This window comes from Nematostella vectensis, chromosome 2, assembly GCF_932526225.1.
Source record: "Nematostella vectensis chromosome 2, jaNemVect1.1, whole genome shotgun sequence".
Lineage (NCBI taxonomy): Eukaryota > Metazoa > Cnidaria > Anthozoa > Actiniaria > Edwardsiidae > Nematostella > Nematostella vectensis.
The window spans coordinates 20,543,732-20,566,656 of NC_064035.1; the positions used below are offsets into that span (position 1 = coordinate 20,543,732).

Consider the following 22,925-nt stretch of genomic DNA (forward strand, 5'->3'; position numbering starts at 1 on the left):
ATGGCGACGCCTGCTGGATTGGCTTATAATTGGTATTGCGTTTCTTGGCTGTTGTTTTGGATCAGATTTTGCTGTATCTAGAAGCATTATAAACCTATGGAGAAATGATATTTAATACAATTGAGACAACCCCCTACTGGTCATTTCGTTATTATTGAGGGGAAAAATTGCGGGTGAGAAGGGGAGCGGATCCGCCTGGCGCTTGACATGGCGAAAAGAGCATGGACATGGCGGGAAGAGCATGGACATGGCGGGAAGAGCATGGACATGGCGGAAAGCCGGTTCTGGCTAGAAGATCATTTACTACACGCAGAAAAGCTACTAGGATGTCAAAAAAGAAACAAAAATATTACGTTTGGTTTACTAATGCCGAGGGTGGGATCGAGCGAGAATACACACGACAAGGCGTCCACTCAAGGCGAAGACGTAGTTGATGAACATGTTGCTTTACACGATGTCCCAGCAGTCGAGGTCGAAGGGTCGAGTGACTTCGCACTTTTAAACGAAGCATTCAACGACTTTAAAAACACAACTAGATCCAATAGCAAAGCCAACAAGGCTGTCTATAGACATTTCGATCGAAATCAGCGAGCTGTCGATAAGATAATAATATGTACAATAAACAATTATCAATTTACATATTTGACTGTTACAAAATCGATGATTCGGATGATTGCGGCGAACACTGATGAGCATCTTGATGGAGACTACTTGGATGATAGAGGATCAGCGCATAAGGATCGCAGTACGAACAATATAATCACAACACTGTCTGGGTCTATTATACTAATACGGTTACTAGTACAGCCTACTATGGATCTTAATGTAGTCGTTAATTTATCTAGCCGTGGGGAGGTTGCTCTTCTTTCTTAAGGTCTTAAGTTTTGTCCTACTAATTAGTTGGATCTTTTTGCTTTACGTAAAGATATTAATTATTTCGTTAGGCGTAAAAGGTTGAGGGAATTTGTACGATCCGGATGCCGTTAGATACAGATTTTTCGGAAAGCCCAGCCTTCAGAAAAAAACTTCTTGGTGTCCGGAAAAGAGTCGCGAAATTGCTATAGAGGCGTACGCTAAAGCCTTGGAGGAAGAGATCTTATCTTCAACCAAACAAGGTAAGATTTATAGTAATTTGACACAAGATGAACGCCGAGCTCTTAAGGATTTAAGGTATGCTAAGGATATAGTTATAAAAGAGGCGGATAAGGGGTCTGGTGTAGTGGTCATGGATAAGGATAAGTATATTCAAGAGGCATTAAGACAGCTCGGTGAACAGGAGGTATATAAGGAAACCAAGGATCTCACGCAGTATAGGGTACGTAAGTTATCTGCTGATAGATTTATAGATGATAAGACTCTAGATTATCTTATCATCAATGGTAAGCATAGGGCAGGACATTTTTTTTTATCTCCTTCCTAAAAAACATAAGAAGGGTAACCCAGTCATGTCGGGGTGTAATACTTGCACTGAGGAGATATCTAAGTTTGTAGATTATCATGATAAGGATTTGGTGCCCTCTGTATCCATATTAAGGATACTAAACATTTTCTAAATAAAGTAAGGAATATGAGGACTTTACCTCAGCCTTTCCCCCACATACCCTATGGTGAGGGGTTGGAGGCTCTTAGAGCAGCTTTGGACAAACGTGGTGAGTTAACAGGTAATAATATTTCTACTGAGGACCTTGTGGATTTAGCTCGCATAGTCCTGAAGTATAATAACTTAGTATTTAATAGGAAGCATTATTTACTGGTATTAGGTACGGCTATAGGCACTAGTGTGGCAAAGGAAATCATACACTCTTCTCCGGTAAGCCCTATTTATGGCGTAGACATATCGATGACATTTTCATGATCTTGACTGAAGGTGAGGACGCGCTCTGAAGGAGTTTGTGGCTCGAATAAACTCACACATAGAACTATAAAATTTACTTTTGAGTTTTTTACTAGTCAGGTAATTTTTTTGGATGTTTCACTCACTCTAAGGGATGGAGTTATTTCTACAAATCTTTTTAGTCTTTATAAGCCTTCTGATAAGCATCAATATCTTTCTCATACGTTCTGCCATTCGTCTGCATGTAAGAAGGGCATTCCTTTTGGGCAGGTACTACATATTCGTAAGATATGTTCGGAAGACTCTACTTTCGAAAAGAGGGTATTAGAGTTACAAGGTTATTTAAATGATAGGGTTATGACAGTAGATTTGTGGGGAGGGAGGATGACCGGGTAAGACGTATTCCTAGGGACGACCCATTGAAGGACAGGCGTAAAGGTAAGAATGATCGTGTACCTTTTGTAGTCACTTTTCATCAACCTAATTTACCTGGTATTCTTCGTAATTTAAAGCCAGTTCTAGAATTTTCTAGAAGTTGTAGGGGTGCTATTAGTAAGGTACCTATGGTGGCTTATAGGAAACCTAGGAGTTTAAAGGATATGTTGGTGCACTCCTCTCTTTAAGGAGATCATACTCAGGTTATACTCAGGTTATAAGTTGTCGTAAGCGTGGTGTGTGTGCCAAAGACAGGGCGGGAGTTTTGCAGTACGGATACCAGTAAAAAATGTCGTTAATTTTGACTTAGATTGTAATAGGTTTGATTGTAGGTTCTCCTATCAATAGCTTTAGGAAGTGTTTTAATAATCACAAAAGTAGGTTGAAAAGGCACCCTTGATTACGACCGGTTAGCAGGCGCATGCCCAGGAATGGCCGAGGGAGGAGGGGGGGGGGGGGGTGGAGCAGTCATAGGTATCATATGAAAAAAGCATAGTATTTGAAGATTCCATTATAGGAAATGACCAACTTTTTGGCCCCTAAGGGGGGGGGGGGGGGGGGTGCGCGCACCCTGCGTACTCCCCCGCCTGCGCTCCTGCCTAGTGAGAGAGTTAAGACTGACCTTTTCTATCTAAATTTCCATTGCGACAATCATTTAAGTCTTAGTTATATAACAGTTCAATTTATAGATAAGTGGAACTCTGAGGCTCAGCTTAGGGAATGTCTGTGGCCTTTAATATAACATCCTTTTTTGGAATATAATGAAAGTAAAGTCTGCTTTTCCTTTTATACCATATATACATTATATATCATACATAGAGAATACTACATGGAAAGTGCGCGCGTACGTTTTTTATTCACAAGTTGTGCAGTATCAAAAAAACGAACGAGTGATTTTTTTAAATACAAAACAACGAATTAATAAAAGCTGTACAAAGCACTTTCCATGCTGTATTTTGTTTATTATATACCTACTGAGAAAATTTATCATAAGCTTTTACATAACAATTTATTAGACTTGGCTGCAGAGGCTCCGAGGTTTGTGCTGTTCGACGGTTCAGTCGAAGACAGACAGAAACTTACATGTCACGCACGAGACTGTAGTTCATGTTACACAAGTAGTGCACTTTTTAATCTCTAAAATCTCGACATCTATGAAATAAAAAAAATAATAAATGGAAAATGCTTGTGCTATATTTATGCACTCGTTGATGCGCTGGGATTGAAGCTATTTAAGTGCAGTGAAAAAATATCGTACCTTCAATCATAACCGCTAACGATTGAGCTGCCCCGTGAGCGGAGCCCCATACCTAAGAAAAAGTGGTATAATACAAAATTGGTAACAAATATTTGGTAACCCTTCGACTCGAGCTTTCGTGACGCGATGTCCGTCCGTTCGTCCGTCCCTTGAAAGCATCGTATGACAACCAAGCTTGGCAGGTGTCATGTTTGTGTCAAGGGAAGTGCAAAACTGTGGTCACGTGATTGGTGACGTCATCGATGACGTCACTAGGAGCACAAATATGCTGACGTCATCAAAATAAAAAATATTTATATTTCACGAAGGAAACATCATTTGGCAACCAAACTCGATACGTGTCATGTAGGTGTCATAGGGGATGTAACGGCTTGTAAGGATTGTAAAGGTACGAGGAAGAGGCTTGTGAAGATACGAGGGAGAGGCTTGTAGGGATACGAGGGAGAAGCGTGTAGGGATACGAGGGAGAGGCGTGTAGGGATACGAGGGAGAGGCTTGTAGGGATACGAGGGAGAGGCGTGTAGGGATACGAGGGGGAGGCGTGAAGGGATACGAGGGAGAGCCGTGTGGGGATACGAGGGAGAGGCGTGTAGGGATACGAGGGAGAGGCGTGTAGGGATACGAGGGAGAGGCTTGTGAGGATACGAGGGAGAGGCTTGTGGGGATACGAGGGAGAGGCGTGTAGTAATACGAGGGAGAGGCGTGTAGGGATACGAGGGCGAGGCTTGTGGGGATACGAGGGAGAGGCGTGTAGGGATACGAGGGAGAGGCTTGTGAGGATACGAGGGAGAGGCGTGTAGGGATACGAGGGAGAGGCGTGTGGGGATACGAGGGAGAGGCGTGTGGGGATACGAGGGAGAGGCTTGTGGGGATACAAGGGAGAGGCGTGTAGGGATAGGAGGGAGAGGCGTGTAGGGATACGAGGGAGAGGCGTGTAGGGATACGAGGGAGAGGCGTGTAGTGATACGAGGGAGAGGCGTGTAGGGATACGAGGGAGAGGCTTATAGGGATACGAGGGAGAGGCGTGTAGGGATACGAGGGAGAGGCGTGTAGGGATACGAGGGGGAGGCGTGTGGGGATACGAGGGAGAGGCGTGTGGGGATACGAGGGAGAGGCTTGTGGGGATACAAGGGAGAGGCGTGTAGGGATAGGAGGGAGAGGCGTGTAGGGATACGAGGGAGAGGCGTGTAGGGATACGAGGGAGAGGCTTGTAGGGATGCGGGGGAGAGGCTTGTAGGGATACGAGGGAGAGGCTTGTGGGGATACGAGGGAGGGGCTTTTAGGGATACGACAGGTGCGTTCCCAGGATTGTCCGAGGGGAGGGGGGGGTTGCACAGTCATAGGTATCATATGGAAAAGGTTGTTATGCGTGCTTTGAAATACGCTCGAATTTGAAAAAACAAATATTTTTTTAGATTAAACAACAACATAAATATACATACAGTAAGTATACATATACATGTATGTATAATAAATTGAATGTATGCTGGCTCCTCTTTTAGGCAGTGCCTAAATCTATATTGGCTTTGTATTTTTAAAAGGATATAAGTGACAAGATATAAGAGACAGGATGTAAGAGACAAGGTATATGAGACAAGATATCTAAGGAAGAAGACATCGGTATAAGAAAAGGAAAGAGTCAGAGATTGTATAGAGACGGCCTAAGCCGTGTGAACTAGCGTGAGGTAAGGCTATTATAAAACAAGAATTACATCCAAACACCACCAGTGACTTTTTTCGAGATGTTGTTTTAAGAGCTTTCTTATGTAATGTTTATCCTATCATGACAATACCATTACACTTTTCTTATCAATTTTTTTTCAGACTTCAGTGACGAGGGCGAAGTGCTTGAAGACGTGATGAAACTTTCTCCGCAGCCGAAACAAACTGCGCAAGAAACATCTAAGGGTGGGGTGGGTGAGTCATGGCTCAAACCTATGCCTACCATCACTCGGCATTTGTTCGGCGCACCTTCGGGTGTTCGGTCAAAAGACTCCCCAACAAGGACCTAGAATTGTCAGCTCAGGATATTTTACATATATTTTTTTTAAATCGCGAAAATAAAGTAACGCGAAAAGTAAGTGTCGTGAAAATTGGGATGCGCGAAAATTAAGTGACTACACAAAATGCCTTTATATATTTAAATGTTAACCGTTCAATAAGCTTTGTCCATTAAGTCCTCTAGTTCGTCTTTTGCCTTTAATTCTTTAAGAACTGCACTTGTACAATCATGAAACATCCCATTCCACAGGTTCTTTGTAGTTCTGTTCGACGAAGGCCTTCCTCTCTATTTATGCAACGAGCATAGAATACTGTTCCTATCCATCGGTATGGAGTGCCGTAAGACCTGGTGAAATACCGTTCTGAACTTACGGAGAAAGCGTGGGATCACTTATATCTTCGGGGAAGTGCCACCTCTAGACCCCTACCCTACTCCTTTTAAGTAATGTAAATGTAGTGCCGTAAGGAGATGAGTTAGACAATTCTGAACTGTATTTAAAGATTTTTATGGAACTAAATTTAGGCCATGCATGCATGTTTTTGCTGCAGTTTTGATGATTAAAGCACATTTTAATTCTACTTGTTCTGCTTTATTTTACAGTACAAAAAATATAAATTGACCTGGTTTTTACTAAAATAGCAAGCTTGTGAAAATTAGTGTCGCGAAGTATCGCCTTCTCAAAATCGCGAAATTTGGACCTCGCGAATATAAAGAGTAACCATGTAATCAAACAGATTCACGATCCAATTGGACAATGAACAAAAACATTAGTGGGACGCGTAACATTTCTTATATCAAGCAACTGAGCGCCTGACACACAGGGACGTTAGCAAAGCGATTTCGTGGAAGACCACACTGAACATCTATTCTTTGTGACAGGGGGTAGGGTGGGTGCCTAACGTACACGTGACCTATACGGATGCTCGTAACGATTTTTAGCGCCAGCCAAACGAAAGTCATTAAAGTGCAAGCAGAAGGCATATCACATTTATCTTCTTATTTTGTATTTGGCCTGGGGTTTTCCCAAGAAAAGTTTTAAATTCCACACTTATATCCCCCCCCCCCCCCCACGACCACCATCACCTCACACAATAATGATTGCTCCCTTTCATGCAGCGTTTACAAGATTGCCTCGTTCTCGCGCCTTGTTTCGCTGACCTTGACACTCTGGGTTCCCGAGAATGGATTACTATGTAATGCTGCTTTTTTTTTTAGCGAACTCGAACAATCATCGCGCGCGGGGAGCTAATGTTGTGTGCCCGGGCAAATTTTCTGGCATAATGCAAAAAGGGTGCTTCTTATGTTGATATGATCACCGCGGAATAGACAACAGTCTCAAAAACAGTCGGGTATGTCTGCAATGCCATCAAGGCATGCTTGAATTTTATGCATTTGCTTGCATCTCGTAGGGGCAACTCCCTGGTTTAAGCTGTTGCTTGGATGGTTATCGCCAGACTATTTTGCTGCTCGCCGCTTGCAACGGTACGATGCTTTGAGTTACTGGTGGAATAACAGTTGGTCACAACGCGAAGGGTTTCCTGAAGGTAAGTATCATGACAAAACTTTTGTTAGCATAACAATTTTGCCAAATTATTAATTATAACGAAACAACAATATCAACTTTACGCCATAGCCTTTCGCAGGGGAAAGTATTTGATAATCTAAATGGCGCGCGGGCAATGAAGTTTTTTATTAATAAACCAAAAACCTCTTTCCATTTAAAACAAGTTCTCGATTTTCAAAGTTAAAATTATGTGTTGTTAAGAAGGGCGGGCCCACTGTCTATATAGCATAGACTAGCAAACGGATTCTACATGCCCACATACCATATTCAAACAGTATACTGTTGCAGTTTAATATTGATGAAGATTTCCAAAAATATTCGGCCGTATAAAGTCCTTGTCTAACATATGAACATAGTTTGGCCTTACACTTTCTTTATTCTATAACAAAGTTCGATTTCCTCAACTAGATAACTACGTTTTGCTCCAGAAATAACGATACGATGCTAATAGCCGGCGAATTATAATAATTCTGTGAGTTTCTCGGTGAGTTTCGAGAATCTGGATTGCTTTATCTTTGTATGTCGAATTTTCGTTCTCCAGCCTCAAACTTCGCTCTCCAACAACCACTCAACCAACAGGCGACGTCTTGGGAAGCTTCAAGGGCACTTTTTTTTTTTTTGCTGGCTAGGAAGATGTTAGACCCCTCGGTTGCTGGGGAAAATATCGTCCCGAATGGTTCTGCTGGCAAATTTGTGGAGTCTAATTCGTTGTGCTTGGGATATTTTTGGAGGTACTGGGGCGGTTGCTTGAAAAAAAAATCGTCCCACCGGTTATACGGGCAATTATTCATGTGCTGAGATGCCTAACCACTGCTGGATGGGAAAAAAAGGAATGGTCTCTCCTGGGAAAAAGGAACCAGAACATTTTTTTCCCAGCAACATTTAAAATGGATATTTTCGGCATCAGAACATTTTCAAACAACGAAATATGCCACTTTTAACGTGTATTGACTCAATGTCGTGCGCAATAAAAGCCGTGCTAGCATCGCATTATCCGTCGCCGTTAAATCTAGGCGTCTAATGCGTCTGCTTGCATAGGAATCAGGGTCGAGCGTTGAAGCATCCAGCTAGAAATCTAACGTCTTTTTCTTTGTAAAATTGCATGTTTTGACACTTCGAACTCCCCGGGAATCTTAACACGATAACGATGATATTCACCACAAGAAAGTGTCATATTCTATATTTATTATTTTTTCTGACTTACAAGTATCCCACAAGCATCTTAAGCGTATATAGTTTATAAAAACACTCCTCTGCCAAGAAATACTATAATAACATATATAACCATACTCGCCTCTCTGTATCAGTTCGTAAAACAGTCATAAACCTTCGATAGGCAACTAATACTGACTTCAAGCATTCTTTAGGCAATCTTGAGATTGCAAGTACTATGTTCTACGCTTTTTAAATAGTACATACTTGGCTTCGGTTGGATTAAAATTGCGTATTTAATAGTACAAATTATCAACATTTTTTTGTCACGCCTTGCAGATTCCGCAGAGTAATAAGCTTATCAAAGCACATGCGATTAGTGGCTGCGTTATCCGCGCCTGGCGCCGAGACACATTTGGGCTTTGCACGGAGACCAGAACGGTAATCTACACCGTTCTATCGCGAAATATCAAAACAATACAGAAATCACCCTCTAAGGACATCTCCTTATAAAGGATAGAAGTTCCATATCCTTTCTCAAATTAGACTGTGTCCTTATAGTAATGGTATCATAATGTATTACTAATTTGCGTAGATTAATTATTTAAAGTTCATAGAACCTTTCGTAAAATCATCCTGTCTAAAAAGGGAAAGAAACGGGTTGTTTTTTTAACATATCCGAATTTGAGGATTTTTTTTCTCGTTTTTACAGCATCAGAACGCGCCAAAAAATACCTGAGGGTATTGTTTCATTTTCTCGCGTTAAATACGTCATGATCTAAATAACTCCCTCCCTGACGCTTGCTAGAGATGGGCAACAACTTTCTGGAACAAATAGTGTAAGTGTAATTGTTTACTAATAAGAACCATTCCCTCGATCTACGTCCAACATCAGTATACGCTATGCTTATCCACAGAACAAAGTGCATATACCAATTTCTCAGAGGGGCATGAAGCAACAACCCTTACAAGGTCACGTGTCCCAAACTTCGTGTGTTTGAAATCGAGATTCCGAGAAGGTTATCAATTTCAAATAATCTAGAGATACGATGGAACCCATTACTCGAAGATTGAGAACTCGAGGACTTGCTGCCCGCATAAACTAGTTAGGAGTAATATATTTACTCGCATTTCGCGCAAGAATTGATTCTTAGTTCATTTGAATGGAATTCTGTTTATCAACCCAGCGTTAAGCATTATTCACCTATTTTTTGTCCTTTCCACAGATTAAGCTTTCAAGACTCTGGCATTCGAGTATCTGTCGAGTATTCGTGAATTGTTTCATCTGTAGCACCAATTCCCCGCCTATACGGAGCTTGCGATACCTTTTGAACAGGAGTCGCGTCAAAGTTCAAACTGACAACAGCCGCGTGCTCAACCTGAGCCCCAGGCCCCACGAACGACACTGCGTACGACACAGGTGGCCCAGGTGGAGCGGAAGATTGTACCACTGTGTCTTCTGTGACCTGCGCGTAGGTGACGTTTGCGGGAGGACTTTGCAGGATTGCTTTGGTTGGACTCGCGTCAGCGGCAACGCACATCAGCGGTTTTACCTTATCCTCAGTGAATGAAAACTGGCCAACAGGCATGCCAGTAAACCCACCTCCTCTTTCCGGCGATTCCAGTTTGGTTTTCGCCTCCAGTTCGGCCCGTAAGGAGTTATTCACGCGCGTCTTCCCTGTCGCCATGCGTTTTAACATCTGTTTTCGGTTGCAGAACCAGACTCGTACAGTGACCGGCTCCAGGCCTAGTTTGGACGCGATCTGCGCGATCTCGGATGATGACGGCTTCGGGTTTTGCTCAAAGTGGCTGATAAGTAACCTCAGCGCTTCATTTGAGAAGGACGTGCGCCGCTTGCGTTTCTTGCAAACGCGAAGCCCTTTAGAGCACTCGAGTTCTTTCTGTTCAATCCAAGATTGCATAACAGGTTTCATTTTCTCCGCAGCTTTCAGCCCGAGGTTCTTGGACTCGAAACGCGAGATAAACGACTGGCTGTACGAGGGACCGTTTGTCCGCGACAGCTCAAAACCCACATCCTCCTGCGTGTAGCCAAGCGCAATACGGCGCGTCCGAAACGACTCGATAAAGGACTTCATCTCCTGATTCAGCACCTGGTCTGACAGGATACCGAAGCGCGACTGGGACTTACTCGAGGTTGGCGTGGTCGGGGTGAGGGGTACTCCGCTACCTTCGGAAATGGCGGAAGGGGACATGTTCGGGGAAGGAGATTCGTCTCCTCGCCGGATGCGGATGTGGGTGACTGACGGGGAGGCGGCGCCGGTGAAGGTGCTAAACACGGGGGAGTCACCGCCGTCCTGTGGGGTCAGCGGTGTCTGAGAGGAGTACGCGAATGCAGACACCTGTCAATCAAATCATGCTTATTCAAATGCACGACTTCACACAATGACATGACCTCTGTTCGCAGGAAATCTATTGCATGTAAGTCAATCGTGTTGCATCGTTTTGCCTGCACATGAGTTAGCTAGTCAAGTGTGATATCGCTCCCTACCAAGTCCGCATTCCTTCACGATAACAAGCTTAAAAAGTTAGCGCAAGCCCATTTTAAGCCGATACGTTAAGTTTAAGTGAGCCCCATGCTGTATCCCCGCATTGCCACTTTCCAGGCGGCGATTTCCTTCATTTCTTATTACATCTGCCATTTAGATAGGTAAGGAAGGGAAGGGAAGGGGAGGGAAGGAGATTAGGGCCAGTACACCTCACACCGGGTTTAATCAAGAAGAGAGAAAAAAAAAGATAACACGCAAACAAGATCCTGTCATTTTTGCTTTACTGTCGAATCCGTTGTATCGCGACCCGCGTTTTAAAAACACGATTCGTTTTGGTTTTCTGTTCCGTCAGTTAAACCATTCTGAGCCAATCGGAGTCTCGCTTTGTGCACTTCCCTGGCTATCCTCTGGACGAAAACCAAACAGTGTTGCGACAGTAAGTCAGGCAACTGCACTAGGCTAGAAAAGGCAAGATCTGATTGGCTTAGAATAATTTGACTGGCGGAACAGAAAATCCCAAAAGACAAAAACAAATCGCTGTTTTGAAAATGCGGCGTCGCGATACAACGGATTCGACAGTAAACTAAAATACATATTTGAAAGAAATGGTACATCTAACATGATTCATAGGGAAGGTCTAAGGAAGATGGCAGGGCCGGTAAACCCCCTCCCCCTAAAAGCTGAAGACAAGGAAGGGTATTTCATACCTGGTTTATTGGCGAGCTGGCCACTCGTGTCTGCATGTGCGAGGACTGTTGGGGCTGCGTGCCTGGAATTAAAAGAACGCTGGTATAAGAACAAAGGAAATTACCAGAGGAGTGGATAATGCAAGTTAATGTCAAGCTCAATTTTTGGGTTGTTAGGTTCACGTGACCATGGAATTGACCGAAGTGTACAGCTGGTGCAAACTGCGCAAGCGCAAGGCAACATTGCTGGCGCCGCCTCGCTCGGTTGGACACAAGACAAAGACAATATTGGCGAAGCACCTCAGAGCAGTTTGCGACGTGGTGTGCAACAGCACATTGTTGGGCCGATGGGCGGTTTTTCTAACCAAGATGGCACAGTACTAACCAAGATGGCACAGTACTAGCCAAGATGGTACAGTACTAACCAAGATGGTACAGTACTAACCAAGATGGCACAGTACTAACCAAGATGGTACAGTACTAACCAAGACGGTACAGTACTAACCAAGATGGTACAGTACTAACCAAGATGGCACAGTACTAACCAAGATGGTACAGTACTAACCAAGATGGTACAGTACTAACCAAGATGGTACAGTACTAACCAAGATGGTACAGTACTAACCAAGATGGCACAGTACTAACCAAGATGGCACAGTACTAACCAAGACGGCACAGTACTAACCAAGATGGTACAGTACTAACCAAGACGGCACAGTACTAACCAAGATGGCACAGTACTAACCAAGATGGCACAGTACTAACCAAGATGGCACAGTACTAACCAAGATGGCACAGTACTAACCAAGACGCCACAGTACTAACCAAGATGGTACAGTACTAACCAAGATGGTACAGTACTAACCAAGATGGCACAGTACTAACAAAGACGGCACAGTACTAACCAAGATGGCACAGTACTAACCAAGATGGTACAGTACCAAGGGTGTTGAGCGTATCACGTCAGGCTCATTTGGGCTATAACTACTCCTAGTTCTAACCCTGGGAGCACTTATTCGACTAGCGTCAATCAAACATGGCACTTTTGCTACAAACAGGGCCAAAGACCAGAAAAATCTGGTGCTAGTTCTAAAAGAATCAGTGTTCTGAATAGGAGGACAATTTTTATCTATTACATCTATTAGTAGAATATAGTAATGTCCCAAATACTTTTGATCGTGAAACTGCTACCCTCCCCTATTAAAAAAATTGTCGTTTACCGTCGGCATACTTCGATGGTCCAACGTCTATTTTACTATTGGGCAATGTCACTTGTCAGACATGTTTTTCATTGAGAGCACAGGGTCAGTTTATAGGTGAATCAGTCTTTCTTTGGAGAGGTTTTATGATCGCGCGACTCAAGGGGCCAAGACCTCGCGGTTTGCGAATACATTATAATGATCCACACACTGGATCTCTCATTTATAACAACTCGTCATAGAAATGAAAGGAATGGGTAAGGGAATGGTAAGTTATCTCCCGGCCAAACGATGGTAGAGTAAAAAATATCTAGTAAAGAATCTTAGATTAAAGCCATGAAACTAGCTGACAGCACTATATTCGCACTACTATATTGGTCAAACAAAAACAAAAGGGAATTTAGAGTATATGAAAACAGAGTAAAATTTAACAAGAAGGAAACTACAAGAAGGAAACTAACATGGAAGCCATTAAACTAACTGAAAACACTAAAACATTCTGGTCACATTAAGAAAGTAAAAATTAACTAGAGGTTTAAATACATGAATTTAGCTGACAACTACAATATTCCGTCCGGACGTATAAACGAAAAGGTAGTTTGGTTACACTTTTTCTAAGAATTCACTAATCTCAATGAAAGATAGCCAGATCTAAAAGGGGAAAAGGGCGGCGAGGTTGGATTTCTTTAATCCGGCGACCAATCAGCTACGGAAAATAACATTAGGAATTTCACTTACACCGACACGCGAAATAAATTCTCATAAGTGGTTAACAAACATCGGCGTACCTGCCTTTAAGCCAGTTAAGCCCGGGCCTTACCACCCCCTCCCCCTGGCGGCCAAAAAATGGGTCATTTCTTATTAAATAATCTTCAAATCCTATGCTTTCTCCATATGAGACCTATGACTGCGCACCCGCCTCAGCCAATCCTTGGTACGCGCCTGCAAAATTTTTGGACAATATTTTTAAAGGTACTGCAAAGAAAAATAAACTGAAATACAAAACTAATCATTATATAAAATACTCCCGAAACACATTTTCTAGCGTGGTTCCTAGCCGTAAAAAGAACAATTTCCACCGATAAAACAAAACTACTTCTTACATTGGGAACCAGCGACCTTTGCGGGCGCTCCATCGCAGGTCCCAGTGGTCCGTGTGGGCGTTTACCCGCAGGTCCCAGCGATCTTTGCGGGCGTTAACCCGCAGCTTACTACCGTAGTTTTCTTTCGTGGTTGAAAAAAGGAAGCACCCTAATAATATGTACTGTTAATAAACGAGCTATCGGCTTTTATACAGTTATAATAAACGAGCTATTGTTTTTATCGGGTTTTTACCTATTGACCCCTTAACCGGCCTTGAGAAGTACCCACAACCTAAAAAATTCAAAAATGCAAAATAAACACAACAAGATGAAGATACTCAGGCGTCAGTCCAAGGGATTAATGCATCCAACCAAGGTGATAGCAACTACTCTTAAGTAAAAAAATAGCACAGGTTCTTTGACAAATTTCAAATCGAACAAGGAAAAAAGAGCAGATTCACCCCTCTCAACGAGGGGAGGGCCAGTCAACACTCCTCTCCCCAAAGTCAGATGTTTTTTAGTCTTTTTGAAGTATCTCTAGAAGTCTTTTCACCCCAAAGCCAAACAAATCAATTCCAGGTCATACAAACCCAGAATAGCAGTGTAAACAATTTTGGAATTAACTTTGTTTTAGAAAAGACAGCATTAGGAGAGCTGTGGTGATTCATTGGAAAATTATTTTCTCATCCAGGCAAAGGCAAAAAAGAAAAAATCATCATGAATCCACCTTTGCTTGCAAACATCCATAAGCACAGCACTCAATTATGCCCCAATAGACTTCATGGTGTCCTAGGACACTCTCCCAATATGCTTATAGCTGTATTTTCGAAAATACAAGCAACCATCAACTTGTGCTCGCTTCAGCACAACGACGAGGGATTAAAAGTGGGACCTCAAAGCATTGTTGGAAAGCTAGGATAGCGATGACTAGGTGCAGCGGTGTTTGACTTTGACGGGCTTTATCAAACTCAAAATAGGGGGAGGTATCTATTTTCAGTCTGTTTTTTGTGAATTCAGTTCAAAAATAGCCAGAAGTCAATGAGTTAATAAACGAGCTATCGGCCTTTATCAGGTTTTAATAGACTAGCTATTGGCTTTGATCGGGTTTTAATAAACAAGCTATTGGCTTTTACCGGGTTTTCAGATCACTGAGGGACGATAGCCCTGAGGGAGCAAATTTTTGGTTTTCATGCATGCAATAATTTGATAAAGTTTCATTTTTCATTTGTTTGTGATTGACATCATCAATAGGCTAACTTCATTAGTATTCCTTTTATACAAGTACTAATGAAGAATAGTTTCTGTAGTATAAAAAGCCATTCTCCTGACCAGATCTTCTCACCTGATGGCAAAACGGCTAATGAATAATAAATGAGTTTTTAAGTACTTAAAATAGTACTGTCGATAAACTTTACACAACTGTATAAAATTATTCGTAAACATTCTACAAGAACCAAAAGAGTTACCCAATTTAGTAACATTTAACTTTTAAGATACATATATCAGCATTACGGATTTATTATACATTACATAAACAAATACTATACTTGAAAAATATTCATTATACAATTGAGACAGTCCTTACAACAACGTAACAAAGTTAGCTTATGATGATTAATGAAAATTTTTTATCAAAACAGCTGCCCAGAAATCTAAAAAAAACTTGAAATGTTACATAGAAAAATATGGTTTTATTCTCTTCTTCGATAAACAAAAAATTACAAACATAAACTTTAATCTATACTACTAAAAGGTTTTAACAAAAATTATTTTTAATTATACTTTAGCCAATATCAAAAAGAGAACAAAAGCATATATTTATACAGTTCTTGAGCAGTGTCTGATTTAGATTTGATATCAGGCAGTTGTTATCTTCCAGAAGAGGCAAGTTTGGTATTGAATAGTTTTCCTCGATTTTTTACCAACTTTGTAGACTGCTTTCCAGTTAAATTCTCCTTGTTTCTCAGTCAAGGGAAATGATATGGTGTGTTTGAGGCCAAAGTTTCCATAGAGGGGTATCAAAATTCAAATTGTATAAATCCCACAAATCATGTTCTAAATCAGACACTGGACAAAAAGATATATAAAAGGAAATTTGTAATCTATGAACAGGGGCAGGTGCGAGAAATGCCTACATAAAAAGTGATTTCTTGCAATGAAATCATGAATCTGCCGGATTCACACTTAGAAATCGTAATAACTTTAAACTCACTTCATTGAGAAGCCATTTTAATTCAACAAAATAGAATTGATGCATACCACTGGAGGCGAACTATTCAGGCAGGCCGTTTCACAAATCTAACAACCTCGGGCATTTTTTGCACCGACCCCATTAATCTATAGTCTATGCTGTTAAATCATCGTTAGTTTCAGTCTTGCATTCTTTTATTTGTAAGTAATAGTGGAGATGATAGACTGAACTGACTTAGATGACTCAACAAAGCCTTATAAAAAGGACATTCGTAGATGAATAAAATAGTATTGTAAATCTTCTTTGTTTAGAAGGTCATTGATTAAAATCTACACCAGCAGAGAAAAAACTATTGAATGAGAAAAAAGTAGATGTAAACAGACATGGGAGGGAGCAAAGTTCTGTTAAATATTGAGAGAATATTATGAAAAGAAGATATAATGCTGTCTATTACAATATTGTTCACTTTGCAGGAGATATACCTTGCATGATGATGGTGCTGCTACCAATGAATTGCTGATGCATCTTTATGAGCTCCACCACAATCTTTGCTTCTATTTCTTTGCCCAGGTCCAGCTCATTGTCTGGCATCCATATAGCCATTTCCTGGCTTGGTGTCACAATCACCACCGTCTTCTTTCTTGTCTGTAGTATGTTGGACACAACAACCTACCAATGATAACAGGATTTCACTCAGTATAGTCATCAGGTAAATGGGAAATGGATGGGAAATGCAAGGACCAAGGAAAGATTAGATGTATTTACTGGGATACTCAATAAACATTTCAAGTTGAAGATGTCAAACAATTATGTATTATGGGGAATGGTTCCCACAATGTTAAGCATGAATCTTTTGAAAGGAAATAAAATAATGGCTGCTGTTGTTAAATTCTTACAGCTTTATCACCTTTTTTGTTTGCCGTCCATCTGAAAACTGCGGGGTGACACCCGTTTCCTTCACTTATCCTAATACCTTTTGCTTTTACTAAGCCATAAAAAGATTTAATCCAAAATGTAAAGTCCACAACCCACAACATGCTTAACATTCTAAAGCTTAACATGATTGGTACTTTTAACTTGACTGACTTTAATAATGATAAGAGTAATTTCAATTACTCTTTATCTCACCTGGTGGTTGTATTTTGTCAGCGCTTCCCTTGCTTTCTTGGATATAATGTTGACATCCGTCTCCAACTTGAAATTACAAATAACCAATTAATAGCTGAATAAAATGCTCTAATAAGAAGTCAAATAATACAATTATTCCTCAGTGATACCTACCTTGAATGAGACAACAAATGCATTTCTGGCCCACAGCTTGACCAATGGGCTTAGCATTTTTGGGACTTGCTGCATATTGAGCTCTAGAGGGCCCTCTGAACTGATCTTGTGCTCAGCCTGCAGAAAACATCACATGATTGATTACATGATTGAATCCTGGGCACAATTAAACAATTTTTCCATTTTGCTATCTGGGGCAGTAATTAATTTTGTGCTCTTATTGGTTCTAACAGCTTGTGCCCACCTGCACACAGCCTGTGCATGCCAGTCTGGCAAAATTTCAGGTTTTGCGATTCAGAAAAGGAAAATCAGTCATTTGGCAGTTGGCTTGTAAGCCTTGGCCCACAACAACCCCTGTTAGAATTCTTCTGACCTCACAGTTTTTCTCAATGTAATTGTCCCAGTTTATATTGAACTAGAAACCATGGTATGTATTGTTGTATCAGTTTACTTTTTACAATTGGTGCACAATTTTTTATCATTACACCAAATATTGTTATATCAAGATTTTTCAGCCCATAAACATTTCACTAATTTTGTATATACACTAACAGAGGAACACTAATTTTAAAATAATATTTTTGTCATTTACTGTTAAATGCTTATGAGAAGAGCATTTCACAGATATTGTACACCAAAAACTGGAATTTTATTCAAGGGCAGAAGAAGTCTTATTAAAGACGAAAATTTGGCAGAGTTGAATTCCAGTTTTTGGTGTTTTGTATTCATTTTCACAGATATTGTAATATACTTGTTTTTGATGTATTCTTTTCCTGATACGAAGAAAGGTAAAGAGTAGAGTATTCATATCATAAGAAACAATCTAAAAAAATTATCACAAGCCCATGCACAGTCAGAGCAGTGGGTGCTTGCATAAAACTTTGAAATGTGCAAGACAATTTCTAAACAAGTAGTGCAATTGTAGTAAAACTCCCTTTTGAAGAGTACTAGGATGTTAAGCTTAAAATGCTATAACATTTTTTACATATTCTTTGTTGTTGAAGTCAGAAAAATTTCGAAGTCTTGCTACAGTATGAAAAAACTAAAAATGAGAGCTTGATGATACAGACACTTAAAACCGACATTCTCATCCATTATGGAAAGAGAGCTCATTTTCTTTACTGTTCTATATAACTTACCATACTGTCTGAGGGAATATAGAAGTCAGACACAGCTGCCGCTAGGTAAAACATGATCTGAGGCCCCATTGTGCCAAGCACTTCGGCCATTGTGCGAAGAAGAAATAAGTAATCAGACAATGTGTTGAACTCCACAAGCAACAAGGTGCCCATAACCTGAACCTGTCAATCACAAATCCAAAAATAAATAACCCCTTTAGGAGTAGGGGGAGGGGTTACTCCAGAATTAAAACTTCCATTTTGTCTGTAGGCTTTTCCATAAAATTGTGAAAAAGAGTAATGGTTCTGGTAAACGGGCTCTGAGATGATTGTTATTCAAATGTTATGTTTGTCTTGTGTCTTAAGATTAACTGTAGACTTGTTAACTCAGACAGAAAGAGGCAAATAAATTGTCCACATCATGTTTGTTATTCTGTCCCTGATGGACAAATGCAGTGATTTACAATAGTTACAAATTTGAAGGTACTACTATTGCATTATCAATTTCTTAATGGAATATTATGAAATTGGGTCCTCTCCCACTGTATGCCCCAACAATTATACATGCTGTACACCATTTACAATAAAAAATGAGGGGGGAATTTAACATAGGAAACAAGCAATCTTACCTCCTGGTACCTTTTGAGAACTTCTCTGAGGTTGGGTGCCCTATTCTCGTCCACTAGAAAAAAAGTTACCTTCCCTAAGCCTACTGTAAGTTTGTAACTATTCTGACTTCTTTGTGTTTAGTATCAGTCAGTTGAAGCACTCAAAATAAAATTAAGCTTTTAAAACTTTTGAAATATGAAGCAAACATAGAATAAGTGAATCAAATAAATTATAAGTCTACCAGAGAAATTATACATAATTCTATCATAGAGTTGATCAGGGTCATTTTTATGTCAAAAAATTGTTGTCTACAATACTTATAATCCAGGTCAATAGCCATGATTTTATCTAAGTATCTTATCCTAGCTCAAAGTAAGTGTACTTATTTAATTTCATCCCAGTTTTTCTGAGCCCACTAGCCGCCTGTCAACAGGCCTGTACACTCTAAAAACAAAGCACAATTTAAACTATGGACACATTAAGTTAGTGCACTGTTTATGCTACCTTGAATATGGCTTGCCCCCTCTCTGTCTTCCTTAAAGTCCATGATATCTAGGATGGCTTCTGGAGATATTTGACGCATGAAAGGTTGCAGAGAATGCTGTCTGTACAAGAACACTACTGCATAACCCTGCTGCAAAAAGTGTCTGCATAGTATGTCAAGGATCATATGCCTTTTTGGGTGGTCGTTGTTATTTTATAAAGATACAGTAACTCTCTTTTATAACTTGGTACCGATAGTACTGTATAGTACTGCCCAATAAGTTTGAAAAAGTTTGTAGAATTAGGTGTCATTCTGACAGTCCATTTAATCAAGCTATTGTGCAAGAAGGTTGAAATACCTAATTACAATTAATTTTCGCGCCACTTTAATTTCGCGATTTTAAAAGATTCTCGAAAATTAGGATTTGCAAAAATTAAGTGAGTACACAAGAAGTCTTTGGGGGGATATTGACCGTTTAATAAGCTTCATGAAAACACCTTGTCTAGTCATCTAGTGGATAAAGTACTCTAAGGGGTTGAGTTGGACTTGTATTTATAGATTTTTATGAAACTAAATTTAGCCCACGTATCTTTTTGTTACAAATTGTTTCACTTTAGATGATTACAGCACATTTTATTTTTACTTGTTTTGCTTTATTTAATTATCCCAAAATCACAAAATCGCGGAAATAAAGGGATCTGTTTTTTACGAAAATAGGAAAATCGCAAAAATAAAGTGTCGCGTATAATGCCATCTCAAAATTGCTCCATTTTGACTTCGCGAAAATAAAGTGTATTATTATTATTATTATTATTATTATTATTATTATTATTATTATTATTATTGTTATTATTATTGTGGTTTTCAAAAACCTGTGAAATACTATTTAGTTTATTTAGTACTAGTACACTGTAATGTCTTTGTTCTTTTGTTCTGGCTTGACTATTACACTTTAACAATTACATTTTGTTGCACGGGATTTTGAAAACCACTCTATTATTTTTATTATTTATTATTATTGCCTGTCACCAGAGACTATTTTTACCTTTTTGACAATCACTAGCTTCATCTTTCTCATGAGCTTTTGCTAGTACTACCTCAAATAAGACATGCCTTGTTAAGTCCAAAGCTTTTGTCAAGAGGATACTCAGCTGAGGCGGACCCTCTAGTGCCACTGCTAAAGTTGTCAATGAATCGTACAGTGTTGTTCTCCAATGGGACGGCAGTACCTCCAGACTGCAGAAAATAATATAGCAAAATGAACGTGCAAATAAAAAACCCTATAAATAACTAACACTGTATTGGTATGGGATCAGTAGAAAAGCTGTATAAATTAAATATGAGCCTTTATTTAATGGCCTGAAATAACAGATTCTAAGATTTGGTAGAGGGAGTAGCAATGGGTAAATCCAAGACTCTCTCGCGACCCTTGTTTCAAACCTGACCTTCTAATTTGATAAAACATAGCAGAAATGTTCAAGACTCAATACTAAAAAAGGAGGGAATACCCGCAATCATGATTTCAAAATAAAATATTTATCATGTTTAACAAAAATTTGGGACGAAAGGCGTTAAAAAACTCGAGACTCGGAGGCCATGGTAGAAAAATTTTTTTTTTTTAAAAACAAGACTTAAAGGCTTGCTTTAAAAACACCAAGATTCCAAGACTTTGCAAAATTTTAGCAAGACTTTTAGGGTTTCTTGGTACCCATCGATTCCCCTGGTATGTAGACTTGGTAAAACGGCACCTGACATTTTCTGAAGTCTAGCAATCTTTACCAAACTCTTGAATTCTCATTTTTTAAATAAGTACCTTGGGTTATGTATAAAATATATATAGATAGTTATATAATTGCATCTACAAATCTCATGTGGGCTATTTGCCGTCAATAATCTCTTCAATAATCAGCTAAATGAATAAGGGAAAGTAACTGTTATTTATCTTATAATACTTGTTGAAACATGCCTTCTCCAATTGGCTTTTTGAAAACACAAGATTGGGTTTAAACATCTGGAATTGGAAATCCTACTTTTTTCGTAATAACAAGAAAAATGTAAAGTATTATTTCCACTTTGTGTTCTTCAGTTTCACTGTTTTGGAAAGAAATACAACAACCTGATAGTGATAAGAAAAAAAGGAATTCTTTTTAAGTGATATGTAAGAATATCTATAGATGATTCCCTTCATCATCACTTTATGGTACATCTGATGGAAAAATGCTAAATTATCCCAATCTTGCTACATCATCAGAACATTGTGGTGGAATAAATGCTAGGTAAACATATTTAATAATAGTTAACTATGGGTAAATCTACTATTGTTGGTTTTGATACACAGTGAGCAGACTTAGTAATTTGTCATGGTCTATAAGGAAAGAATACAATGTCTTCTGTATATCAGTGACGTGCAGTAGTTATATCGCATTCTAATCTTTTTTACTTTTAATAGTGACTAGTTTCGCATCCTTAGAGAAGTAAAAAATATATTTCTTTTTTATTGCTATAAAACAAAAGTATAGGCTAAAAATCAAATATTAAAATTACTTAAAATTATAATCAAAACCGTAAATTGATTGCAATGAGAAAAATAACGTTCGAATGGTCTTCGAAATAGATGGCCTAATGTTATCAGGAAAAAACACGATTAAGGAAGGTAAAAATCACATTGCAATACATCGGGAATCTGGTATTTAAAGATCCCTGTGCATTATAATCTTTATAATGTATACAGTACCCAAAATTTTAAGCTAATCGCAAATTATCCCGGCCGTTTATGCAAAGAATTACTGAAGTAGTGATCCGATGACTGCAAAAAATGGTTGCGCCCACTAAAATTACCAACTCACCGTGATTAGAACGATATTTCTTCCCGCATTTCTGTGGCTTGCTGCAAATTCGGAGACTGCGTTTCTCGTCTCTTCTAGATTTGCTGGTGGTGTCTGCTTTGAGAAATATTCCTCCCAGTCGGCCATGTTGATTCTCATGAATTATATCTCATTACATATGCGAATCGGAGAGATAGCCCTAGAACACGGGCAAAAATCAAGAAAAAACGATTTCCTCGAAACTAGGATATATGCAAAAGATATACGGGGGATTTATGGTGATTTTCTGGGCAAAGATTCAAACTTTCCGATCCAGATGTGAGACAACTAGGCAAATAAGACAGCGACAATTTATAGCTCAGCACATAATTATCATAAATTATGACGCACCCAAATACTTACCCAATCAGATGGCGGTATATGATAGAGAGATTTGCCCCGGTTTGTGTTGCATACAAAATAGGCGCGCCTTATATCTCAACATTAAATTTAGCGGCTCTTCGCGGGCTATTCGCGCTACGGAGATAGTTGGAAAATAAATGTAGACTTGTAATCGACCAGGAAAAACAACCGAAATAAAATGGTCGGTCACTGCGTAAAAAAGCCTGAAATTTGCCAAAGTTCTTCCATCCCATTAAGGTGTCTCGAAGTGGTTGTGAACAAGAAATACATTGATTCACTTACAAAAAAAATAACAT

General features: G+C 39.7%; 1 protein-coding gene and 2 long non-coding RNA genes across 4 annotated transcripts; 1 reads left to right on the plus strand and 2 right to left on the minus strand.

The window, feature by feature from the left end:
• Positions 1 to 6,879: 6,879 nt before the first annotated feature.
• Positions 6,880 to 22,594, minus strand: LOC5516124. Of its 2 annotated transcripts, XM_048724013.1 has the most exons (11): positions 22,249 to 22,594; positions 20,550 to 20,638; positions 19,423 to 19,565; positions 18,939 to 18,991; positions 18,331 to 18,492; positions 17,192 to 17,308; positions 17,039 to 17,104; positions 16,393 to 16,579; positions 11,460 to 11,521; positions 9,450 to 10,605; positions 6,880 to 7,067 (listed from the first exon to the last, which is right to left on the minus strand). In XM_048724013.1, exons 1-10 carry the CDS (start codon positions 22,384 to 22,386, stop codon positions 9,481 to 9,483), a joined length of 2,142 nt encoding a protein of 713 aa, XP_048579970.1. In that variant the 5' UTR covers positions 22,387 to 22,594; the 3' UTR covers positions 6,880 to 7,067; positions 9,450 to 9,480. The 2 variants fall into 2 exon arrangements, with proteins under 2 accessions (XP_048579970.1, XP_001636213.3); XM_001636163.3 differs by lacking the exon at positions 6,880 to 7,067 and having other exon boundaries at positions 8,262 to 10,605.
• LOC125561045 lies at positions 10,533 to 12,677 on the plus strand. The gene is made up of 2 exons (XR_007307055.1): positions 10,533 to 10,684; positions 11,616 to 12,677. It is a non-coding gene; the product is annotated as an uncharacterized LOC125561045 (long non-coding RNA).
• Positions 12,774 to 14,013, minus strand: LOC125561046. Its single transcript, XR_007307056.1, has 2 exons — positions 13,973 to 14,013; positions 12,774 to 13,888 (listed from the first exon to the last, which is right to left on the minus strand). It is a non-coding gene; the product is annotated as an uncharacterized LOC125561046 (long non-coding RNA).
• Positions 22,595 to 22,925: the final 331 nt, after the last annotated feature.

What these genes read in the sequence shown, in the direction of transcription:
- LOC5516124 (XM_048724013.1), bottom strand. Translation starts at nt 22,386, where the DNA reads ATGAGAATCAACATGGCCGACTGGGAGGAATATTTCTCAAAGCAGACA. An exon ending in CATTTGTTGTCTCATTCAAG is followed by an intron (nt 17,105 to 17,191) that starts GTAGGTATCACT and finishes TGTAATTTCAAG; the next exon opens with TTGGAGACGGATGTCAACAT. An exon ending in CCAGCTCGCCAATAAACCAG is followed by an intron (nt 10,606 to 11,459) that starts GTATGAAATACC and finishes TTTGATTGACAG; the next exon opens with GTGTCTGCATTCGCGTACTC.